The 19,511-nt window shown below is 42.0% G+C and overlaps 1 protein-coding gene across 1 annotated transcript in view; it reads right to left on the reverse strand.

Annotated features, from left to right (window-relative positions):
* Positions 1-428: 428 nt before the first annotated feature.
* Positions 429-19,511, reverse strand: part of REG4 (regenerating family member 4) — a 37,782-nt gene continuing 18,699 nt past the window's right edge. Inside the window, 1 exon segment of the mRNA XM_067710308.1 lies at positions 429-577. Coding sequence (XP_067566409.1) covers positions 429-577 — 149 coding nt within the window.

Consider the following 19,511-nt stretch of genomic DNA (forward strand, 5'->3'; position numbering starts at 1 on the left):
AGTGAAAGAAGCCAGACAAAAATGAGTACAGATTGTACAATTCCATTTAAACTATGAAACAGGCAAAGCTGGTCATATTGTTCAAGGTCAGGCTGGCGGTTACCTTTTTGGGGAGGGGTCATGACTGGAACAGAGTGTGGTGCTCCAAGGACAAAGAACAAGATAGACTCAAAGGGCCAATATTGCTGGAACCAAGAGTTACAGGACTCCTGTCACTTTGTCACACTGCGACCATTGCAATGTCCCAGAGCCCTCCTAGCACATGCTCCGCTGTTCTCCAGCTCAGCATACTGAAAGTATACATACTCTTCCCAGTCAGCAGATGACTCGCAGGTTCCCTGGCTTTAAAAACAGACCAGAAACCTTTGCTGAAGGTCGACTCTCCCTATCAAGAAGTTGGCCTGCTGCTCTGGCAGCGACCCTTCCCTCTAATAAATTGTCTTCTTGACATTCCGCATTGTGTCTGGAAATTCTTTTCCAACCCACATTCGGACCACGACGCAGAGTGCAAGGGCAGCTTCTAGGGTGCCGGTCATGCTTTGCTTCTTGGTCTGGGTGTTGGTTTCATAGGTGTGTTCTGTTTGTGAAAAGTCATTGAGGTGTGCACTTTTGATAAGCAGACTTTTTTGTGTATATTATATACTTCAAAAATAAGTTAAAGAAATCTTATTAGATATTCTTGTTCTTCCCGAAGGCCCTCCTTGCCTGCCTGGCCAACCAGGGGTCCTCTCTGTCTCCCCTCTCAGCTGTGTCCCTGCTCTACCCCTCATGCTCAGGGATCTTCTTTTTTTTTTTTTTCTTTTTTGGTACGCGGACCTCCCACTGTTGTGGCCTCTCCCGTTGCGGAGCACAGGCTCCGGACGCGCAGGTTCAGCGGCCATGACTCACGGGCCCAGCCGCTCCGCGGCATGTGGAATCTTCCCGGACCAGGGCACGAACCCGTGTCCCCTGCATCGGCAGGCGGACTCTCAACCACTGCGCCACCAGGGAAGCCCAGGGATCTTTTCAGCTCCTGCTCCAAACAAGTTCCCTTCCCTGTTTGGCATGGCTCCCTGGAAGGGATAGTTTTTTGCTCTATCGGCTTCCCTCTCAGAGAATGGTCCTGCCTGAATTTCTGGCCTTCAATAGTTCTTCCAGAAGTTCTTGTGAATAGTGAATAAAATGTTCTCATCCCATTGTATTTTCACCTGAGAAAATATTTGCAAATGAGACAGGCTGGGACCCGGGACCCTTTGTTGGGACCTAGAACCCCTTGCTGCAGTGCTGCAATGCTTGCATCTGGACACACCTCTCCTCAAGCAACGAGATACAAAGAAACTGTATGGGACTAAAAATAACTGCGTGCATGCCGCAGTTGAGGCAAATTCTGTACCCAAAAGATACAAAGAGACCAAAAAACCCAACTGCCACTTTTTAAGAGCCTGGAGCAAAAACAGGGTGTTGGGAGCAAAAGCGGGGTACTGCACATGCCGCCTGCATACAACACCACCTAAGCAGTGGGCAAAACACCTCAGCCACCTCTCCGGCCCAACCCCTGGACACACCCCTACCCTCACCCCATATAAGGAGCAAGCTTGCCCTCCCTCAGGGAGCGAGCAAGCAAGGAACCTGTTGTTTGTTCTCCGCTCCCCCTGCTGCAGCAGAGGCCCGGATTTAAAGACTTGCCTGAATTTCTAGTCTGGCCTCTAGTCAATTTCTATTGACTGGGGAAGGCCAAGAACCCTGGTCGGTAACACAAATATTTACAATTTTGGATTCACAAATTCTGCCCCCAAGGGATAGATAAGAAGAAGAGACCTGGTATTCCACTAACTTACTAGTTCAGACATATTCCTTCATCTTCCTCTCCTCTCTGTTTGCTTTTTCTTAGGGTAATTAGATGCTAAGTACCAGGGTGGAAGTCTAGTGATCACACTTGTGACGTTAGGGATTGTAAAGTTGCAGTCTGGCTCTGCCTGTATCCTCTCAGGCTTCACCATTTTCAGTGCCTGCTATTGGTGTATAAATACCTCAATTCCCTTGCCCCAATGTGTGGTAAGTTTGAGGCAAGTGTAGCAGGCGGGCTTCCAGAGTTCCTGAGAGGGATTAAGGTTCAAATTGCCCATAGTTTGTAATTTATTCACACACCCGTTATTAGCTGCCTCCCTTCCCTATCTCAGTTCCTCACGCCCCTGCAGGTTTCCTAGGATCTTCTCCCAATTCCATGTGAACCCTTGTCTCAGTGTCTGAGTCTGGGGCAACACAGACCAAGGTGGACATGCCCATGTGCACATGTACACAAACATACACAACAATGAATGGTATTAGTGTATGGCAGACACGCCCTAAGGTGACCTCTAATGAGTCACACCCCTTGTGTAATCCCTTCCCCTTGAATGTAAATGGAACCTGGGACTTACTTCTAGCCAACCAAATAGGATGAATAGTGATGGAATAGTCACTCCAGGGCTTATATTACATTATAAGAGAGAGATTCTCTAGTCAGTTTCAGAGAAGCAGACCACCATGTTTGAGTGTCTGTGGGGGTCAGAAGACAGAGAGCTGTGGTGGCCCCTATGATCTGGGTGTTGCCTCTGGACAAGTAAGAGGACTCAGCTAAGCTATGTGGAAGCCCTTGACCCATGGATATTCTGAGATAACAAATGTGTTGTTTTAAGCCACTAAGTTTGTGATAAATTGTTAAGCAGTAGAAAATGACTGCATTCTCTGTGGAAATTATTGACCTGAGGTTGGGACGTGTTTCTCCCATTCCTTAGGACCTTGTTGGCAGGAATTCAACCTCAAGTGCCTCCGGGTCCAACTTTGCTCTTTGATTTGTTATCTAAGAACAGTCAGGATTGACACTTTTTCTTGTTCCTCCTGAGTTTTCACTAAAAGTGACTATTTGGTTGGTCCATCAATTCTCCGGTAAATGCACATTTCTTCAATAATGGCTCTCTCTGAATTCCTTCTGGAGAACTTGATCCAGAAGAGCCTGACCTTTCCAAGGTCAGGACCAGGTCCAGGCTCGCAGGACCTTGTTCCATGGCTCATTTCAAAAGTCTGCTGGGTTGTAACAGGATACGTAAAGTTCTTTTCTTCTTCCTGTGTATGTCAGCAACTTGACTTATGAATTAGGGCAATCCTCTAAACTGCTATAAGGCTGAGGCTCTCCCTTCTGTTCTCTGAGAAGTTATGAGAAATTTTACAACATTATTGGGCAGCTGTCTATATTTTCAAGTATTGTTTGACGGGCTTCCAAGAATTTCCCTACAGCTTTGGAGCAGAGCCAGCTTAGCCTCCTCTGTTCTTGCTTTCTGATATCCGCTCTATCTAGCATTTCAGTACTATTTCCACTCAACATTTAAATATTTCTTCCCTGGAGATGGGGTGCAAGTGGGAGTTATGGGGAAGCTTCTTTCAGCATTGCACATTATTTTATTTTATTGAAGTATAGTTGATTTACAATGTTGTGTTAATTTCTGTTGTACAACAAAGTGATTCAGTTGTGTGTGTATATATATATATATATATATATATACATATTCTTTTTCATTATGGTTTAGCACATAATATTGAATGTAGTTCCCTGTGCTACACAGTAAGACCTTGTTGTTTATCCATTCTCTATATAATAGTTTGCATCTGTTAATCCACAAATCCCAACCCAACCGCGCCACCCCCACCCCGCACCCCCATGTCTATCCTCTATGTCTGTAGCATCTCACATTTCAGTCTGGCCAAACAGAGCTTTCCACTGACTGCTCCACATGTCAGCCCTCATCTCTGTTGCTTGGCCCCAGTGTGGGCGATAGGCATGTTTTTGTAACCCAAGCTCTACTGTGTTCACTTGTGTCCTAAGAAGAGGATTAGCCTGTTGAGACATTGAGACAAAGGCAGAATCTTAAAAAAATCACATTAAAGGTATTTCCCTGCTCTGTTATCACACTGGAAGTCAGAAAAATTTAATCCTAATAAAGCTGTATTTACTCTCTCTTCTCCTGTGAAAAATTTTGCAAGCCACTTTATATTTGCTCCCATTAAAAAAAATTCTTCAAGTAGGATCCTTTCAAACTCAGTCTATTTCAAAAATCAGCAGAGGTTCTGAACATCCAGGCCACCGGTGTCCATGGATCCTTCACAGGAGCAGACAGCTCTCTCAGATACTGGTCTACTGCTACAGTTCTTGGTCTCCCTACTGTTCTGATTGTTAGAGAGTGGTCAGGTATGTTCAGTTGATGTATTTGACTACTGCTACAGGAAAAGCACTTCTGGTCCAGGTGTTGGCCCATGATTGGGCTCTCAGCTCACCACTGCCTCATGTCCCCCTCTTATGCTCAGCCAGTGTTCCCCAAAGAACAACCACTGTGTTGGGAGAGCTGCTTCCAGGAGTTTATAGAGTCAGCCACAGGCTGGGCCATCCCCTCATTCTCCAGAGCACAGCGTGTCTCCCTCGTTCTAGAACTGCTCACGCAGAAGATCCACCTCTTCCCCTGTGACAACTTTGCTCACCATGAATCGCAGGAACTTTAATCAAGTGCCAAAACTATTTGTTAGATTCTTATCCCAGGACAATGACTGCCTTAGGCGATATCGTTATAATATTACTGAGACTAGCAATTCAAGTGTGTTATTTCTTTAGACGATTTGCTACAGGAGTATAGGACACATGTGACTGTGCTCCCAATTTAATGCCTTCCTTGACAAACAATTTCATTAAATCTACTCAATGATCCTAAAAAAAGTCCTTTTTTTTTTTCTATTTTACAGATAGAAAAACAACCTCAGAGAGATTGAATGAGCTGTTCAAGGTCACACAGCTATTAATTGACATACCTGGGATTAGAACTCAAGTGCGTTTGACAACAAAATAAATGTTTTGTTCTTGTCTTCTGACAAGAAGGAAGAGAACTCCTGGGCTGATGGGGGAATATAAAGACTTGCCTTATGAACCTAAACACTGAAAGGTGTTTCTTAAGCTAGAGTCATGTACCCCTGGTACCTTATAGGACTAATTTAGGGAGTTTGCTCGTTCTCTGAAAAAACTTCTAAAAGTGTATTTTCATTTTGCTGATAATCTGGGGAAAAAGAAAATTTTCTGTATAATATGCTTAATTACTTTCTGAGTAATGCCTTGAGATTTGCATGCTGCATTTGCATTTATGGTAAAAGTCATTGGCACCAAGTAGTACTTCGTTAATTATGAGTGAATGGGAGAGAACACAGGCTGACTTTCTATGTAACATGGTGTGGAGTTGAGGCTGAGTGTTTCAGGGCTGTCAAAGAATGAAGGCCTTGTTCTAGTTTGGAAGGAGAAAAGCTACAGTGATATTTGAGTCACAGAGTAACTGTGGAATGCCAAAAGAATCTGAACCGTAGCAAAACATACCAGGCTCCTTTTGTAAGCCTTGTGATTGTTTGGTTGAAACTGGACGATGCAGTGGCTCTGGAAATTGGATTCTGTCCCTTCTCCAGGGTTTGCTGTGTTTTTTTGTTATTGTTTTTGCTTTTTTTTTTGACTGTTGTAGGCTATCTCTGTGCTAAAGACCAGCCTGAGGTGTAAACTTAAGGTTTTCTCAGGTGTTTTCGGAGACTTTGCCTTTCCCTGGGCACACACAGTCACTTTCTATGAATAATTTTCCGCACATACATGGCTGCTTTTGAATGTCCTAGTCTTTGATGTCTGGCTCCCAAGAGCGGAAAAAGAGAAAAATGAAGGGGGATGGGGGAAAGGGTTCCTGCTCTTTAAATCTTTGGGAAGTCACTGCAGCTGAAAGGGGAGGTGTTGTAAAAAACGGAGTGAGGTACGAGGACAATGGCCTCTGTGTTTGCACCTTTGTGGTGAGAAGCAGCAGTCAGCAATCAGAGCACAGGTCACCGATATTTGAGGGATGGGGTGAACTATTCCTTATTGGGAATTTGGATTTATGGTCTGACTATTTAATGATCTCTGTAAATAAATTAACGGTTTAAAGAGATTTTTGTTTCTGTTGGGTATCCCAGGTCATTTCTTCACAGAGAATCCAGTTTATTGGCCTTTTCCATCAGGAGTTTGGTTTTATGGTCTGTTCATTTGATGATCTCTATAAATGGATTAATAGTTGATAGATCTTATTTCACTGGGTGGGAGGTGACAGAGAATCTGGTTTGTTTGTCTTTTCTGTTTGTCTGTTGACTCTCTGGAGCTCAAAGTAATTAAGAATTTTGCAGAAGAGAACAGCTCTTTGAAATGGACCCGTGAGTTTTGTAATTATGTGTTTTTTCTGACTCATAGCTGAAATTCCAGAATTGAAGTTGTAAACTCCCTTTGTTTCAGTCTGGATGTCTATGTATCCGATTCAAGAGATCTTTACATCTAGTTGTGTGAGGGTGTAAATTATCCTACTTGCCGGTTGGTGTTAACAAATTAGATTATAAATTATCTTAAGTTAAAGGATCTCTAGTCTGATTAGCTAATGAGATAAATATATAAACTGAATATTTCTAAATATTATATAAACTTATAATAAATATATAAATAATATATATATAGTATTATATTATATATATATAATATATATATATTATATATATATATAAATATATAAACTGAATATTTCTAAAATTCCAAGTAAATAAGGAAATTGAACTTTTAATGTTTTCAATGTTTTAGACTTAAAAAGTATCCTTACACAGAATAACTCAGAAATGTTTTAAGAATTCAAGTTCACACAATTTAGGTAAATATTTGGCAAGTGAAGCTAGTTTAATAATTTTAGTTACTAAAAATAGCTAAGTCTTCACTGATTTATCACAGATGAGTATAAATGTAGATTTTATTCTGTTGTAGGTACATTGTTCCCAGACTTAGGCAGATTTACTGATCAAATAATCTGTCATTATTTCTACTTAATACTTACAGTTATGAAAAATGTAAAAATATGAAAAATGTATTTCACCAAATTGACTCATTATTCTGATAAAATTTTATTTTAACAATTATGTTTTGTAGTACGTCAACTTGAGGATAATTTCCAAAATGTTTAGGTAAGTTAAAACCTTAGACTAGGATTAAGTTGAATTAATAAATGAAATTTCATTGGATAACTGCAAAATTTCTAAGTAAGACAGAGCACTGAAACATTAATTACTAAGCATTATTTTAACTTTCTATGTTTTTGCTTCTTCTTATATGCCACAGAGAAACTATATAGAGACTTTAATAGACTATCTTTGGGTCTATTAAAGAATGTGTTCATTTTTGCCATTTGAGAAGTTGTATAAAGTATGGCTATAGAAAGTTGTATTGTATTTATGAGCTCTGCAGGACAGCGAAGATGCTGGTGTGTAACCCCAGTTGTCTACCCCAAGTTTTTTCTGTGAAATAGAAATTACTTCAGTTAAAAGTTATGATTAGTATATGTGACTGAAACTATTTAGGAACAATAATGTCAGGGAAATACAACTCTGCACATATTAGTTTGCTAAGGAAAAGATTAGTTTTGTCCTAAGAAGCAATATTGTAACAAATTCAATAAAGAGTTTAAAAAATGGTCCTCATCAAAAAAAATCTTTAAAAAAATGACCAGCAGTGTTTTACACTGTCCTGTTTAAGCCTTAGCCTCTCATAGGAATCGTCCCCGATGCTGTTGAGACTTGGGTCCCATATTCTGCCTCATGTGTCACTCTGACTTCTGTTTGTTGAAAGTAACTCTGCCAGACATGCCCGCATATGACGTCTTGATCCCTGTTTGTGACTGTATCACGGGAAGCTGTGCTGACCAGTCCTGCTGTCTCTGCTGTTTGTGACCACACACGCAGATCTGTGCCAGCAGTAGCATCGCTGGGAATAGATCCCAGCCACGCTGAGCAAACAATGCTGTACCTTCAGTGCGGTGCTGTTCTTGGCTCAGCGGTCAGCCTCTGCAGACCTGACTGTAGACTATGTTCCTAAGGCTGGGCCAGAGAAAGAAGTATTGAATGTGTTTAATCTGCAGCATCGTGTTTGAAAGCATGGACTTTGGAGTCAGACACTCCTGTGTTTGAATCCTGGCTCTACCACTTATTATCAAGGGCAGCTAGCTTGCCATCTCAGAGACTATTTCTGTAAGGTGGTATGTTTTTGTTTTGAGGATTCAATGAGCTATAGGTAAATAGCCAGGAAAGGATCTTTGAGTCATTTTGTTAGTATGTTATAAGAAACCTCCACGTGTTTTTTCCGAAGTGGCAGCGCCATTTTGCATTCCCACAACAATCTCTGAGGGTTAGGGTTGCTGTGCCTCCTCACCAACACTTGGTATTAACAGTCTTTTACATTGTAGCCATTCTAGTAGATGTGTAGTGGTATCACGTTTGGTTTTGTCATTGCTGTTGTTTTGGATATTTTTTGTGTGTGTGTTGTACGCGGGCCTCTCACTGTTGTGGCCTCTCCTGTTGCGGAGCACAGGCTCAGTGGCCATGGCTCATGGGCCCAGCCACTCTGCGGCATGTGGGATCTTCCCGGACCGGGGCACGAACCCGTGTCCCCTGCATCGGCAGGCGGACTCTCAACCACTGCGCCACCAGGGAAGCCCTGTTTTGGATTTTTTAAAACAGCTTTCCTGAGATATAATTCACATACTTTGTAGTTCATACATTTAAAGTATACAATTCAGTGGTCTGAGCATATTACATCACTACATTTTTTGGCAAAATACATATAGCATAAAATTGGCCATTTTAATAATTCAAAAATGTACAATTCAGTGGCATTATTTTATCTACTGTGTTGTACAATTATCACCACTGTTTCCAAAACTTTTTCATTACCCCAAACAGAGCCTATGTAACCATTAGGCAATAAATCCCTGTTCCCTTGACTCCCTAGGCTCTGGTAACCTCTAACCTACTTTCTATCTTTAAGAATTTCCTTATTCTGATATTTCATGTAAGTGGAATCATATAATATTTGTCCTTTTGTGGCTGACTTACTTTGCTTAGTTTTCAAGTTTCATCCATGTTGTAACATGTACCAAAACGTCATCACTTTTTATGGCTGAATAATATTCCACTATATGTATATAAAATATTTTTTTACCCATTCATCTGTTGATGGACACTTTGGTTGTTTCCACATTTTGGCTATAGTGAATAATGCCACAATAAATGTCAGTGTGCGAGCATCTGTTCAAGTCCCTGTTTTTTGTTCTTTTGGGTTTATACCTAGGAGCAGAATTTCTGGGTCATTTGATAATTCTATGCTTAGCTTTTTGAGGAATTGCCAAATTGTTTTCCATAGCAGTTGCACCATTTTACATTCTAACCAGTAATGTACAATTTTTCACATCCTCACCAACACTTTTTTGTGTTTTTCTAGATCATAGCCAGTCTAGTAGGTGTGAGGTAGTATCTTGTTGTGGTTTGATTTGCACTTATTTAATGATTAATTGTATTGAATATATTCTCATGTACTTACTGACCATCGTGTATCACTTTGGGGAAATGTCTATTTGAGTCCTTTGCCCATTTTTTCAGTTGGGTTGTTTGTCTTTTTGTTGCTGAGTTGTAGGAGTTCTTTTGTATATTCTGGAAATTAAACCCTTATCATATATACGATTTGTAAATATTGTCTTGTATTATGTAGGATTTTTTTTCACTTTCTTGAAATGTTTGATGCACAAAAGTTCTTAATTTTTATGAAGTCTAATTAATCATTTTTTTCTTTTGTAGCTTGTGCTTTTGATGTCGTATCTAAGAATCCACTGTCAAATCCAAGGACATGAGGATTTATGCCATATTTTCTTCTAAGAGTTTTATGGTTTCGTTTTTATATTTAGGTGATTCACACATTTTGAGTTTATTTTTGTTTGGTGTGAGGTAGGGGTCCAACTGAATTCTTTTCCATGTGGAAATCCACTTGTCCCAACATCATCTATTGAAGATACTGTCTTTTCTCTATTGAATGGTCTTGACACTCTTGTTAAAATTAATTGACCATAGATGTATGGGTTTATCTCTGGATTCTCAATTCTATTCTACTGGTTTGAATGTTTATCTCTATGCCAATGCCATACTGTTTTGATTACTGTAGCTTTGCAGAAGTTTTGAAATTGGAGAGTGTGAATACTCTAACTTTGCTCTTCTTTTTCAAGATTGTTTTGGCTATTCAGGACCCCTTGCAATTTCATGTGAATTTGAGCATTGGCTTTTCTATTTCTGCAAAAAACACTGTTGGAATTTTGATAGAAATTACATTGAATCTATACATTGCTTTGGGTAGTATTAACATCTTAACAATTTTAAATCTTCATATCCATGAACACGGGATGCCTTTCCATTCTTTTAGATCTTTTTTTCACTTCTTTCAGCAATAGTTTTTAGTTCTCAGTGTACATATTCTTCAACTCCTTAGTGAAATGTATTCCCAAGTATTTTATTCTTTTAGCTGTTATTTAAGATGGAATTGCTTTCTTAATCTCCCTTTTGGATTGTTCATTGTTTATTTGGATTGTGTATGAAAACACATGTGATTTTTGCATGTTGATTTGGTACCGTGAAGCTTTTCTGAATTTGCTTATTCGCTCTAATAACTTTCTAATAGCTTTCCGTATATAGAATCATGAACAGAGATAGTTTTACTTCTTCCTTTCCAATTTGGATGCTTTATATTTCTTTTTATTGTCTAACTCATCCAGATAGAACTTCTTACAACGTTGAATATTGCGAAAGCAGGAATTCTTGTCTCATGCCTGATTTTGGAGGAAAGTGTTTAGTCCTTCACCATTGAGTATGATGTTAGCTGTAGGTTTTTCAAAAAAGCCTTTTATCGTGTTTCAGAAGTTTCTTTTTCATCCTAGTTCCTGAGATTTTTTTATTATGAAAGGGCAATGGACTTTGTCAAATGTTTTTCCTTCGTCAATTGAGATCACCATTTGGGTTTTTTCCTTCATTCTGTCAGAGTGATGTATTACATTGATTTTCTTGGGTTGAATCACATTTATATTCCTGGGATAGTCACATTTGGTTTTAATTTGCAGAGCTCTAATGACTAGTAATGTTGAACATCTATGTGTTTTCAGCCATCTGTATATCTTCTTTGGTGAAGGATCTGTTCACGTCTTTTGCTCATTTAAAAATACTGAGTTGTTTGTCTTATTGATTTGCAAGTCTTTTCTCAGATATATGTTAAACAAATATTTTATTCCAGTCTGTGACATGTTTTTTAGCTTTTTAATAGTATTTTTTAAGGACAAAATTTGAACATTTGAAGTTCAATTTATAATTTTTTTCTTTTATTGTTCTTGTTTTTTGTGTCCTAAGACATCTTACCCAAGATCACAGAGATTTTCACCTTTATTCAATCTTAAAATAAATGGCTTCTGGCTTAGTCTTCATGTTCTCAGATTACTCTCCTCCGTTTTTATTCATGCAGTGACTACAGACTTCACATATAGTAAGTCTGATGGAAACGTGTATTGCATTTAAAAATTAAGACTTGGTATGTGCCTTCTTCACTATCCTGTGTCTGTACAGTCATCCCTCAGTATCCATGGGTATTGGTTCCAGGATCCCCACCCCTACCCCCAGATACCAAAATCTGTGGATGCTCAAGTCCTTTATATAAAATGATGTATTATTTGCATATAACCTACGCACATCCTCCCCGTATACTTTAAATCCTCTCTAGATTATTTATAACACCTAATACAATGTAAATGCTATGTAAATAGTTGGTGGTGCACGGCAAATTTGAGTTTTGCTTTTTGGAAATTTCTGGATTTTTTTTCAAATATTTTTAATCCGTGGTTGTTTGAATCTATGGATGTGGAACCCGCAGATACTGAAGGCCAACTGTACTGCCTCCTATGTGGTCATGCACATGCCAGGCAGACCCATAACACAGAGTTTTCTGGGACCCAAGGTTTCTCCCGGATGGCTGTCCTCCCGTGTTCCAGCAGAGGATGTTAGTTTCTGCCATGGTAGTCAAGCAGCTAATTATGATAGCTCACGTGACTTTCATAGAGGACAACTATATTTGTTAATGCTTATGCCAGGCCCCATCCTAAACTCTTTACACATTTTAACTAGTTTGATCCTCAAACCCCACAGAAAGTAAACGACGGCTCAGAGACTCCAGGCTCCATCTCATACAGCCAGTTTGAGGCAGTCAGTCAGATCCAGAGAGGCTTAATTCCAAAGCCTTTGCTCTTCCCACTATAAAAACTATCATAGGCTGTGGCTGGAGTCTTATATAAGTGAGCACATTTTGGGAAACAACATAGACCTGATTTTTCTTCTTCTTAAATCAGATGCATGTCCAGATGCATTGAAGTGCAGACATCTGATTCTGAGGTCCTGCCGTGGGGTCTAAGGACAGGGTTTTCCACAGGGTGGCCCTTAGCCCCCAGGTAGAGAACCACCTTTCCCGCACTCAGCCCACATGTGTCAGCAGGGTCACATAGATGAGGGCAGTGTAGCTTGTGCACTGCACAAAGGTATATGGCTAAGGGGGCAAGTGGGGGTTAGAATCCAGCCTGCTTTGGTCCTGTGGGTCCATGGGGCAGTGTCTTCCCAGAGGGGCATCATCTTTTTATAATCCCTACAAAGGCACCATATCTGCTAGCAGTGGCCCTGTCCTTTTTTTTTTTTTTTTTTTGCGTTATGTAGGCCTCTCACTGTCGTGGCCTCTCTCATTGCGGAGCACAGGCTCCGGACATGCTGGCTCAGCGGCCATGGCTTATGGGCCTAGCCGCTCTGTGGCATGTGGGATCTTCCTGGACCAGGGCACGAACCCGTGTCCCCTGCATCGGCAGGTGGACTCTCAACCACTGTGCCACCAGGGAAGCCCTGGCCCTGTCCTTTAGGTGAAGCTGACTAAACCCCTGGGCTCTAGTGAAGTTACATGTAATATGACTTAGCTAAGTTAATCATCACATTCTATCCTCCTGGCCATAGTGATTGGTTGAGGAATGAGCACATAACTCATGCAGGAGACTCTTGGCCAGTGAGGCTTGATTTGGAGGCTTTTGTTTGAGGGCTGTGGTTCTCGCCTGATAAGGTGAAGACTGGAGCTGCTGCAGCCATCTTGCAACGAGGTGGGGCTTGATAATGAAGTTAATTCCCAGAAAACGTCAAAAAATATCGAGAGAGAGAAAACCTTATCCTGGTGACATTGTTGAACCTTTGGTCAAGTTACGCCTGAAGCCCAAATCTACTTATGGACTGTGGAATAACATAAACCAATAAATTCTCTTTTTTGCTTGAGACAGTCTGGCTGTCAGTTGTGACCAGAAGCACACTAACTATTCCATACACACCTGCACACATGCCTGCTCCCTATACCACGTCCTGGCTTTATATTTTCATCACAGCCTCTGTCGCTATCTCATAGTACTTTACTTATGTGTTTAGTTAATTGTTTTCCTACATCCACTCCTCACCCCTGCTGAAGTGTATGCTCTAAATGGCAAGGAATTTTATCTTCTTTGTTCACTGATGGATTCCCAGTTCCTGAAATGAGTTCTTAGCACATAGCATACATTCAATAATATTTTGTTGAATGATATACCTCTACTCAGTGAATTATTAAGGATTACTAAAATTCCAGATGCATAAATGAAAATCAGCACAGTTCTAGAGTTGACCAAGGACCATATCAGCCTTCTGATAAGACAATGGGAAGGTAATAAAGCTTGCGCTGTGCACGTGTACATGCAAATTGTTGGCATTTCAGCAATTTCAGGGAGGGGGCTTAGTTATTGCTACATCACCAAGATTGTTTTCAGTTGGTGAGGCTTTTCAATTGGAACTCTTTCTAAGTACATTTAAAATACTTTTAATATATTTATAGAATGACTTTTAGGTTTTACTTTTTGTTTCGTGTTGGTGTATCTGCTGTTTTTTACTTTTTGGATTTTTATTTTGTTCATCTCTACTTCTTTACTATCATGATGTATTATTTTTCCTTTGGAAAGTGTAACTGAATTAGGGGAGATAGGTGAGCCATGGTGTCTTTTATCTCTCATATGTGTCATAGTCAGAAAAAGACTGAGAACCTCTACCTTTTGGGGGGATTGTCATCCACATTTCATTTACATCCTTTCACTTCTTACAGGTAATACCACAGAATCTGTCACTTAATCTAATAAGGTTTACATGGCTCCTGTCAGTCTGGTAATCCCCATTTATTTACCATCTCCATCATAGAATCTGATACTTTTGTTTGATTCTCTGACAGTGATTTGCCCCAGAGCCCTCCTGGGAGTTGGTGGCTGCTTTTTGCAAACCTAACTGTATGCTTGTAAGAATGACCCTTTTCCATCTGCCTGTCACCTTATCTGAACTCTCACTGTTAAGAGATTTATCCTTCAGGTTAACAAGCTATTTAACGCTTCGGGGGAGCAATACATTACTTCTGATGTTTTTCTTTGACAACCAAAATGGTGACAAGGTTGTGATGTGAGGAAGGAAAAAGAAAGGAAGGACAGAAGAAGGGGGAGGTGGGTAGGGCCAATGCTCTGTTTCATTTCCCCTCTCTTCTTTCAGCCGGCGCTCGGTAGCTAGTCTTAGGCTGCCTAGGTGATAGGGGATCATCTTCAGGTTGGGGTATAAGATTTTGTGTTTACTAGTCAGCAGTGCCATGTGGGTGAAGTGAGTGGCCATCTGCATAGCCTGGTCTGCACGGCCAAGCCACGTGTCCTCTCCTCTCTGGCGACGTTTCCTGCTAAAAAACAGGCATGGGATCACACCAAAGCCATGTTTTCTGTAATTGTCAAGTCCATACTGTTTTGCCTTATATTGCCAAGTAGATTCCTGACCTAGGGAGGAAAAAAATGACCTCCTCGGTATTGGAGCCACCACTTCATAAAGAATCAAACCTCGGAAGGCAAAGAGACTCGAGCAAGACCACGTGAGCTGTCAGCAGCAGGAGAGGGAAGAGCACCCAAGGCCAGGCCAGCTCCACTGCACCTGCTGCAGAGCTTACAATGAAATAAACTGCCACCCACTCAAGCCTGCTTCGAGGTTGGCCAGGCACGTCACCTCCATCTCTCCTTTATCACACCAGGGCTGCAGCCGGGGAGGAGCTCTTCTGAGGGGGTGGGGGGGTGGGAGGCAGAGACTGGAAGGAAGGAAATGGAGAAACACTTGGGTGTGTTTTCTGAGTCGTATTTCACCTTTTCACTCTCATCGCTACTGAAGTGCAACAGAGCAGCCTTCTATGCACACAACCACCTGTTAAAAGGTGGCCCTGGAATTTACGGTCCACATCACCCTAGTAGAGACTCTGCTGGTAAATGTTCCCCATGGCAAATGGAACAATAAGCAGGTGGCTGAGGAGAATGAGGGCAATAGAGAGAGGGCAGAGGGATGCAGAAGCAGAAGAGGGCTAGAGACTCTTTCCTGAGTTTCTTTCTCCCGGATGGCCAAAGACCCGGCTCTTTCCTCGGTGGGAGATGCATACCCCTCGTCTGCTGAGGGCAGCTAGAGGTGGGGAAGAGAGTACCATGGAAAGGGGTTATGGGGTGAACATTTAGAGCTAGAAGATACTGTCATACCAATGTTGACGTCCCTGTCCCTGAGCTTAAAAATGTCAGTGCAGTAAGGGCCTCATCAGTCCTAGCTGCTCTGTATACTCTCCGAGACAACGATCAGATCGCCAGCATGGCAGAGAAGGAAGAGGAAAGGGGCTTGAGCAAGGGCTGGCAGGATCTTGATTCTTTCTCTATGGTAGGTACTTGCATAGGAAGTGTTGGAAAGTCAAAAAATCTATAAGAAAATAAACAGACCTTTAAATCTGTCTGATTGTGTATTGAGCTTATCAGTGACCTCGGGGTGTTTTGCTTGGACCCATGGATAAGGTACATACTTTTACTGGTCAGCTTGGCTAGGATGTGGTGCCCAGTTGTTTGGTCAAACACCGGTCTACGTTTTGCTGTGAAGGTATTTTTCTTTTTAGATGTGATGAGCATTTAAATCAGCAGACTTTGTGTAAAGCGGATTACCCTCCATAATGTAGTAACCATCCAATCAGTGAAGGCCTTCAAAGAAAAGACTGAGGTCCACGGAAAAGAGGGAGGAATTCTGCCTTCAGGCTACCCTCAGCCTCAAGACTGCAGCATCAACTCACAGGAACGTCCAGCCTGCTGACCTGCTCTGTGCACCTCAGATTTGCCAACCCCACCATCGCAGGAACCAATTCCTTAAGATAAATCAATCTCTCTCTCTCTCTCCCTTCTATTTCTTCCATTTCTCTGGAGAATCCTGACTAAAACAGGTACTAATGGAAAGAAAGAAAGAAAAATAATTTAAATGTCACACAATTGCAGACACTGTACACCAGCACTGCTTTTGAGGGAAGGCAGGGCTTGACATAAACCAACCGAAAACAAGAGGCTCTTTCACGTATGAAACAGGATGCTGTAAGGAACAGACGGTGATCTTTCCTGACGTCCACAGCTGAGGAGATACAAAGATCCCACCTGAAGTTCAAAGAATTGGAAGCTGCTGAAGCCAGCCATGTCCCATCTGGCCACTGATTTATAAAGGACTGAGAGGAAGGACTTTTGAAGGACTGAAGTATTTTTGAAGAGAGGTCCAATTATTTCCCTTCCAGAAACCAAGCTCCACAGAATCACTTGTCATTCTGGGTCGTCTGCCATAGAATGATGAGTTGTTCCCCAGCTGGATGTCTGCCTGGCTCTGACTTGCAGATCTGGCCCTGACACCAGTACCAGTGTGTGTCAGGTCGCTGGGATGAGAGCCCTGAGAGAGAGGGCATGGGGGGCACAGCCAGACAAGGCGGGGTGAGGCACGCCCCCTCATGTGCCTGGTTCTCAAGAGGTATAGAGGATGGGTCCTGCTCATTATTGCAGCCACGGGCCCCACAGCGGGGCCACAGAGTGTAAATGAGATGGAAATACAAGCATTCTGCGCACTGTCGTGGTGCGGGGCAAAGAGAACATGGCATGAGGCATCACACAACCGAGGGTTAGCAAGCTCCCCTGTGGGCACTAATTTAGGGAGGTGTCTCTTTTCACTCTCTTCTTCCATTCCTCAACACCAGAGGGGCAAGTGCAGGGATGCACTCTCCCCTCCAGGCCACGAGAGCCACGAGCCAAGTTTGCACCGTGATAAACACTTGACATATATTACGATGATTAGTAGTAGTATTTTTTCCCCTTTACAGAGTGGCATCTGAGGCACAGAGAATTAAAAAATCTGGTCAAGGTCACACAACTGAGAGCAGGAGCTGGACTCCTAACCCCAGGCATTCAGAATGCAGAGCCCAGGGTTGTTTTTGTTTTGTTTTGTTTTCTTTTCTTTTGCGGTACTTGGGCCTCTCACTGTTGTGGCCTCTCCCGTTGCAGAGCACAGGCTCCGGATGCGCAGGCTCAGCGGCCTTGGCTCACGGGCCCAGCCACTCCGCGGCATGTGGGATCTTCCCGGACCGGGGCATGAACCCGTGTCCCCTGCATCGGCAGGCGGACTCTCAACCACTGCGTCACCAGCGAAGCCCCAAGCCCAGGGTTTTGACCTAAACTATATTGAATATGAAATTTATTTTTCAGTTATAGAACCCTAGTTATCATTATTCAATATCTCAAGGTGAACCAGTAGATAAGTCAGGAGGCACCATGAAATACAATTTTCCAGAGGGTCAGAGTCTTTCTAAATAGATAGAAAAAAGGAACAAGGCCAGTCACACAGACAGGCACACACACAGGATGTGAGTGTGAGGCCTAAAAAAAACTTGGGAATCTTAGAAAAACAATTTAGCCACTGAGTTGGTGAGGCTAAATCTGTTATACAAATATAAAGTGACATTGACGAGGCTGAGGGAATGTCCTTTTGCATTCTGCCTTCACCAGTTTCTAATCCTTGCTTCATTCCTTGTACTTTTCTGCCATGAGAGCCTGTATTCTGAGAGTGGAGAGCTGCGCTGGGCGAAAGGGAAGGGTAGCGTCCAATGGCCTGGCATTCTGAGGTGGACGTCTGGCTTCTGAGCCCCACACAGGAAACTTTGTCGCTGGGAAATTTGCTGATGTAAACACGGACTGACAGGGGAAAGATTTTTGTCTGAGAACTTTGTCCAAGTGAAATCTTAGGATCATGGGAGGGACTTTGGGAGGCATCTGGTCCGTTGCTTCCTTGAAGCTCGGTCGGGCATCCAGTCCTAGAGAGTCTCATGTTGTCGGTCTGAAGCAATCCCTGGAATTCATATTTTTAAAATGTTCCTCAGTTGACTCTCATGTGCTGTGAGCCTCTTTAAACACTTTTAATGCTGCAACTACAACAACAACTACAATGTCCACTTTTGCTTGGTTCACTCTAGTGATGGGTTCCTCACTACTTCCTGGGGTAGCCCAGTATGTTTTTGGACAGGGCTGATTGTTCAAAATATTTTTCCTTAGTTTGGATAGAAATCCACATTTGGTAACTTCTACCTATTGGTCTTGGTGTGTTCCTTCCATCTGAGATGAATTATTCCTTTAACAGCAGCAGCTGTAGTCTCTGAAAGACTGTGGAAAGTCCTTCCTTGGTCTGTGATATGACCCACTTACCTCTGAGGGTTTACCTAGAGCTCTGCCTCAGAGGTTGTCTCCACATGGCCATCATTCATCCTTTGCTGTCAGAAAGTTTTCTCACTCTTTTGTGCATATAAGCTTTATTCCTCAGACAACAGTAAACCCTGTTCCACATCCCTTTCCACCTGAGCCCCAGTATCTGAGTCCTCAGTCCAGGCTGTGTCCCTGACCCACCCCCTGGCTAGTGGGGGAGTCTTAGTGACACTGTGATGACTTTTTAAACCCACTGGGATGTTCTCTTTCATATCAAGTGTGCTTTTGATCTTTGACATTCTGTTTTCTTTTCATATCACTTATTAGCTGTGGTTCTCAAATAGGAGTGATTTTGTCCCCCTAGGGGACATTTAGCAAAGTCTGAAGACACTTTTTGTTGTAACAGCCTGTGTCTGTGTGGATGCTACTGGCATCTGCTGGTTAGTGACTAGGGTATGTTCAACCTACAATGCAGAGGACAGGCCCCAAGACAAAGCATTGTCCACCCCCAAATGTCATTTGTACCAAGGCTGAAAACCCTAGCTTATTAGCATTAAAAAAGCAAAGACTTAAAAAAAAACAAAACAAAAGCAAAGAATGAAGGCAGGCAAGAGAAATGAGGCTGCAGAGACTGTGTGCAGCCTGCAGCCGAGGTTCCAGGCACTGCATCCTCAGAGAAACAAATGAGGAAATAACCCAGGCAAAGGCGAGGTTTCCAGGGCTCACGCGGAACCCTAACTATAAAGAAGCCAGAAAGGAGTCACATATATTTACTCCCTGTAGCCTGGTTTTCCCCAGATGTGACATATTTCCCCCTCATGGTATGTAACAGAATTTTAAGATAAACATATTTAAGAAGAAAAGTGAACGTAATTACTTTGCTGCACAGGAGTAATTAACACAGCATTGTAAATCAACTATGCTTCAATTTAAAAATGAGTTATTAAAAATCAAAAGAAAAGAAAGAAAAAAGTGAGTGGATTTAAAGAATATATTGATAACTGAACCGCTGGTACG

Source organism: Pseudorca crassidens, chromosome 2 (assembly GCF_039906515.1).
Source record: "Pseudorca crassidens isolate mPseCra1 chromosome 2, mPseCra1.hap1, whole genome shotgun sequence".
Taxonomy (NCBI): Eukaryota; Metazoa; Chordata; class Mammalia; order Artiodactyla; family Delphinidae; genus Pseudorca; species Pseudorca crassidens.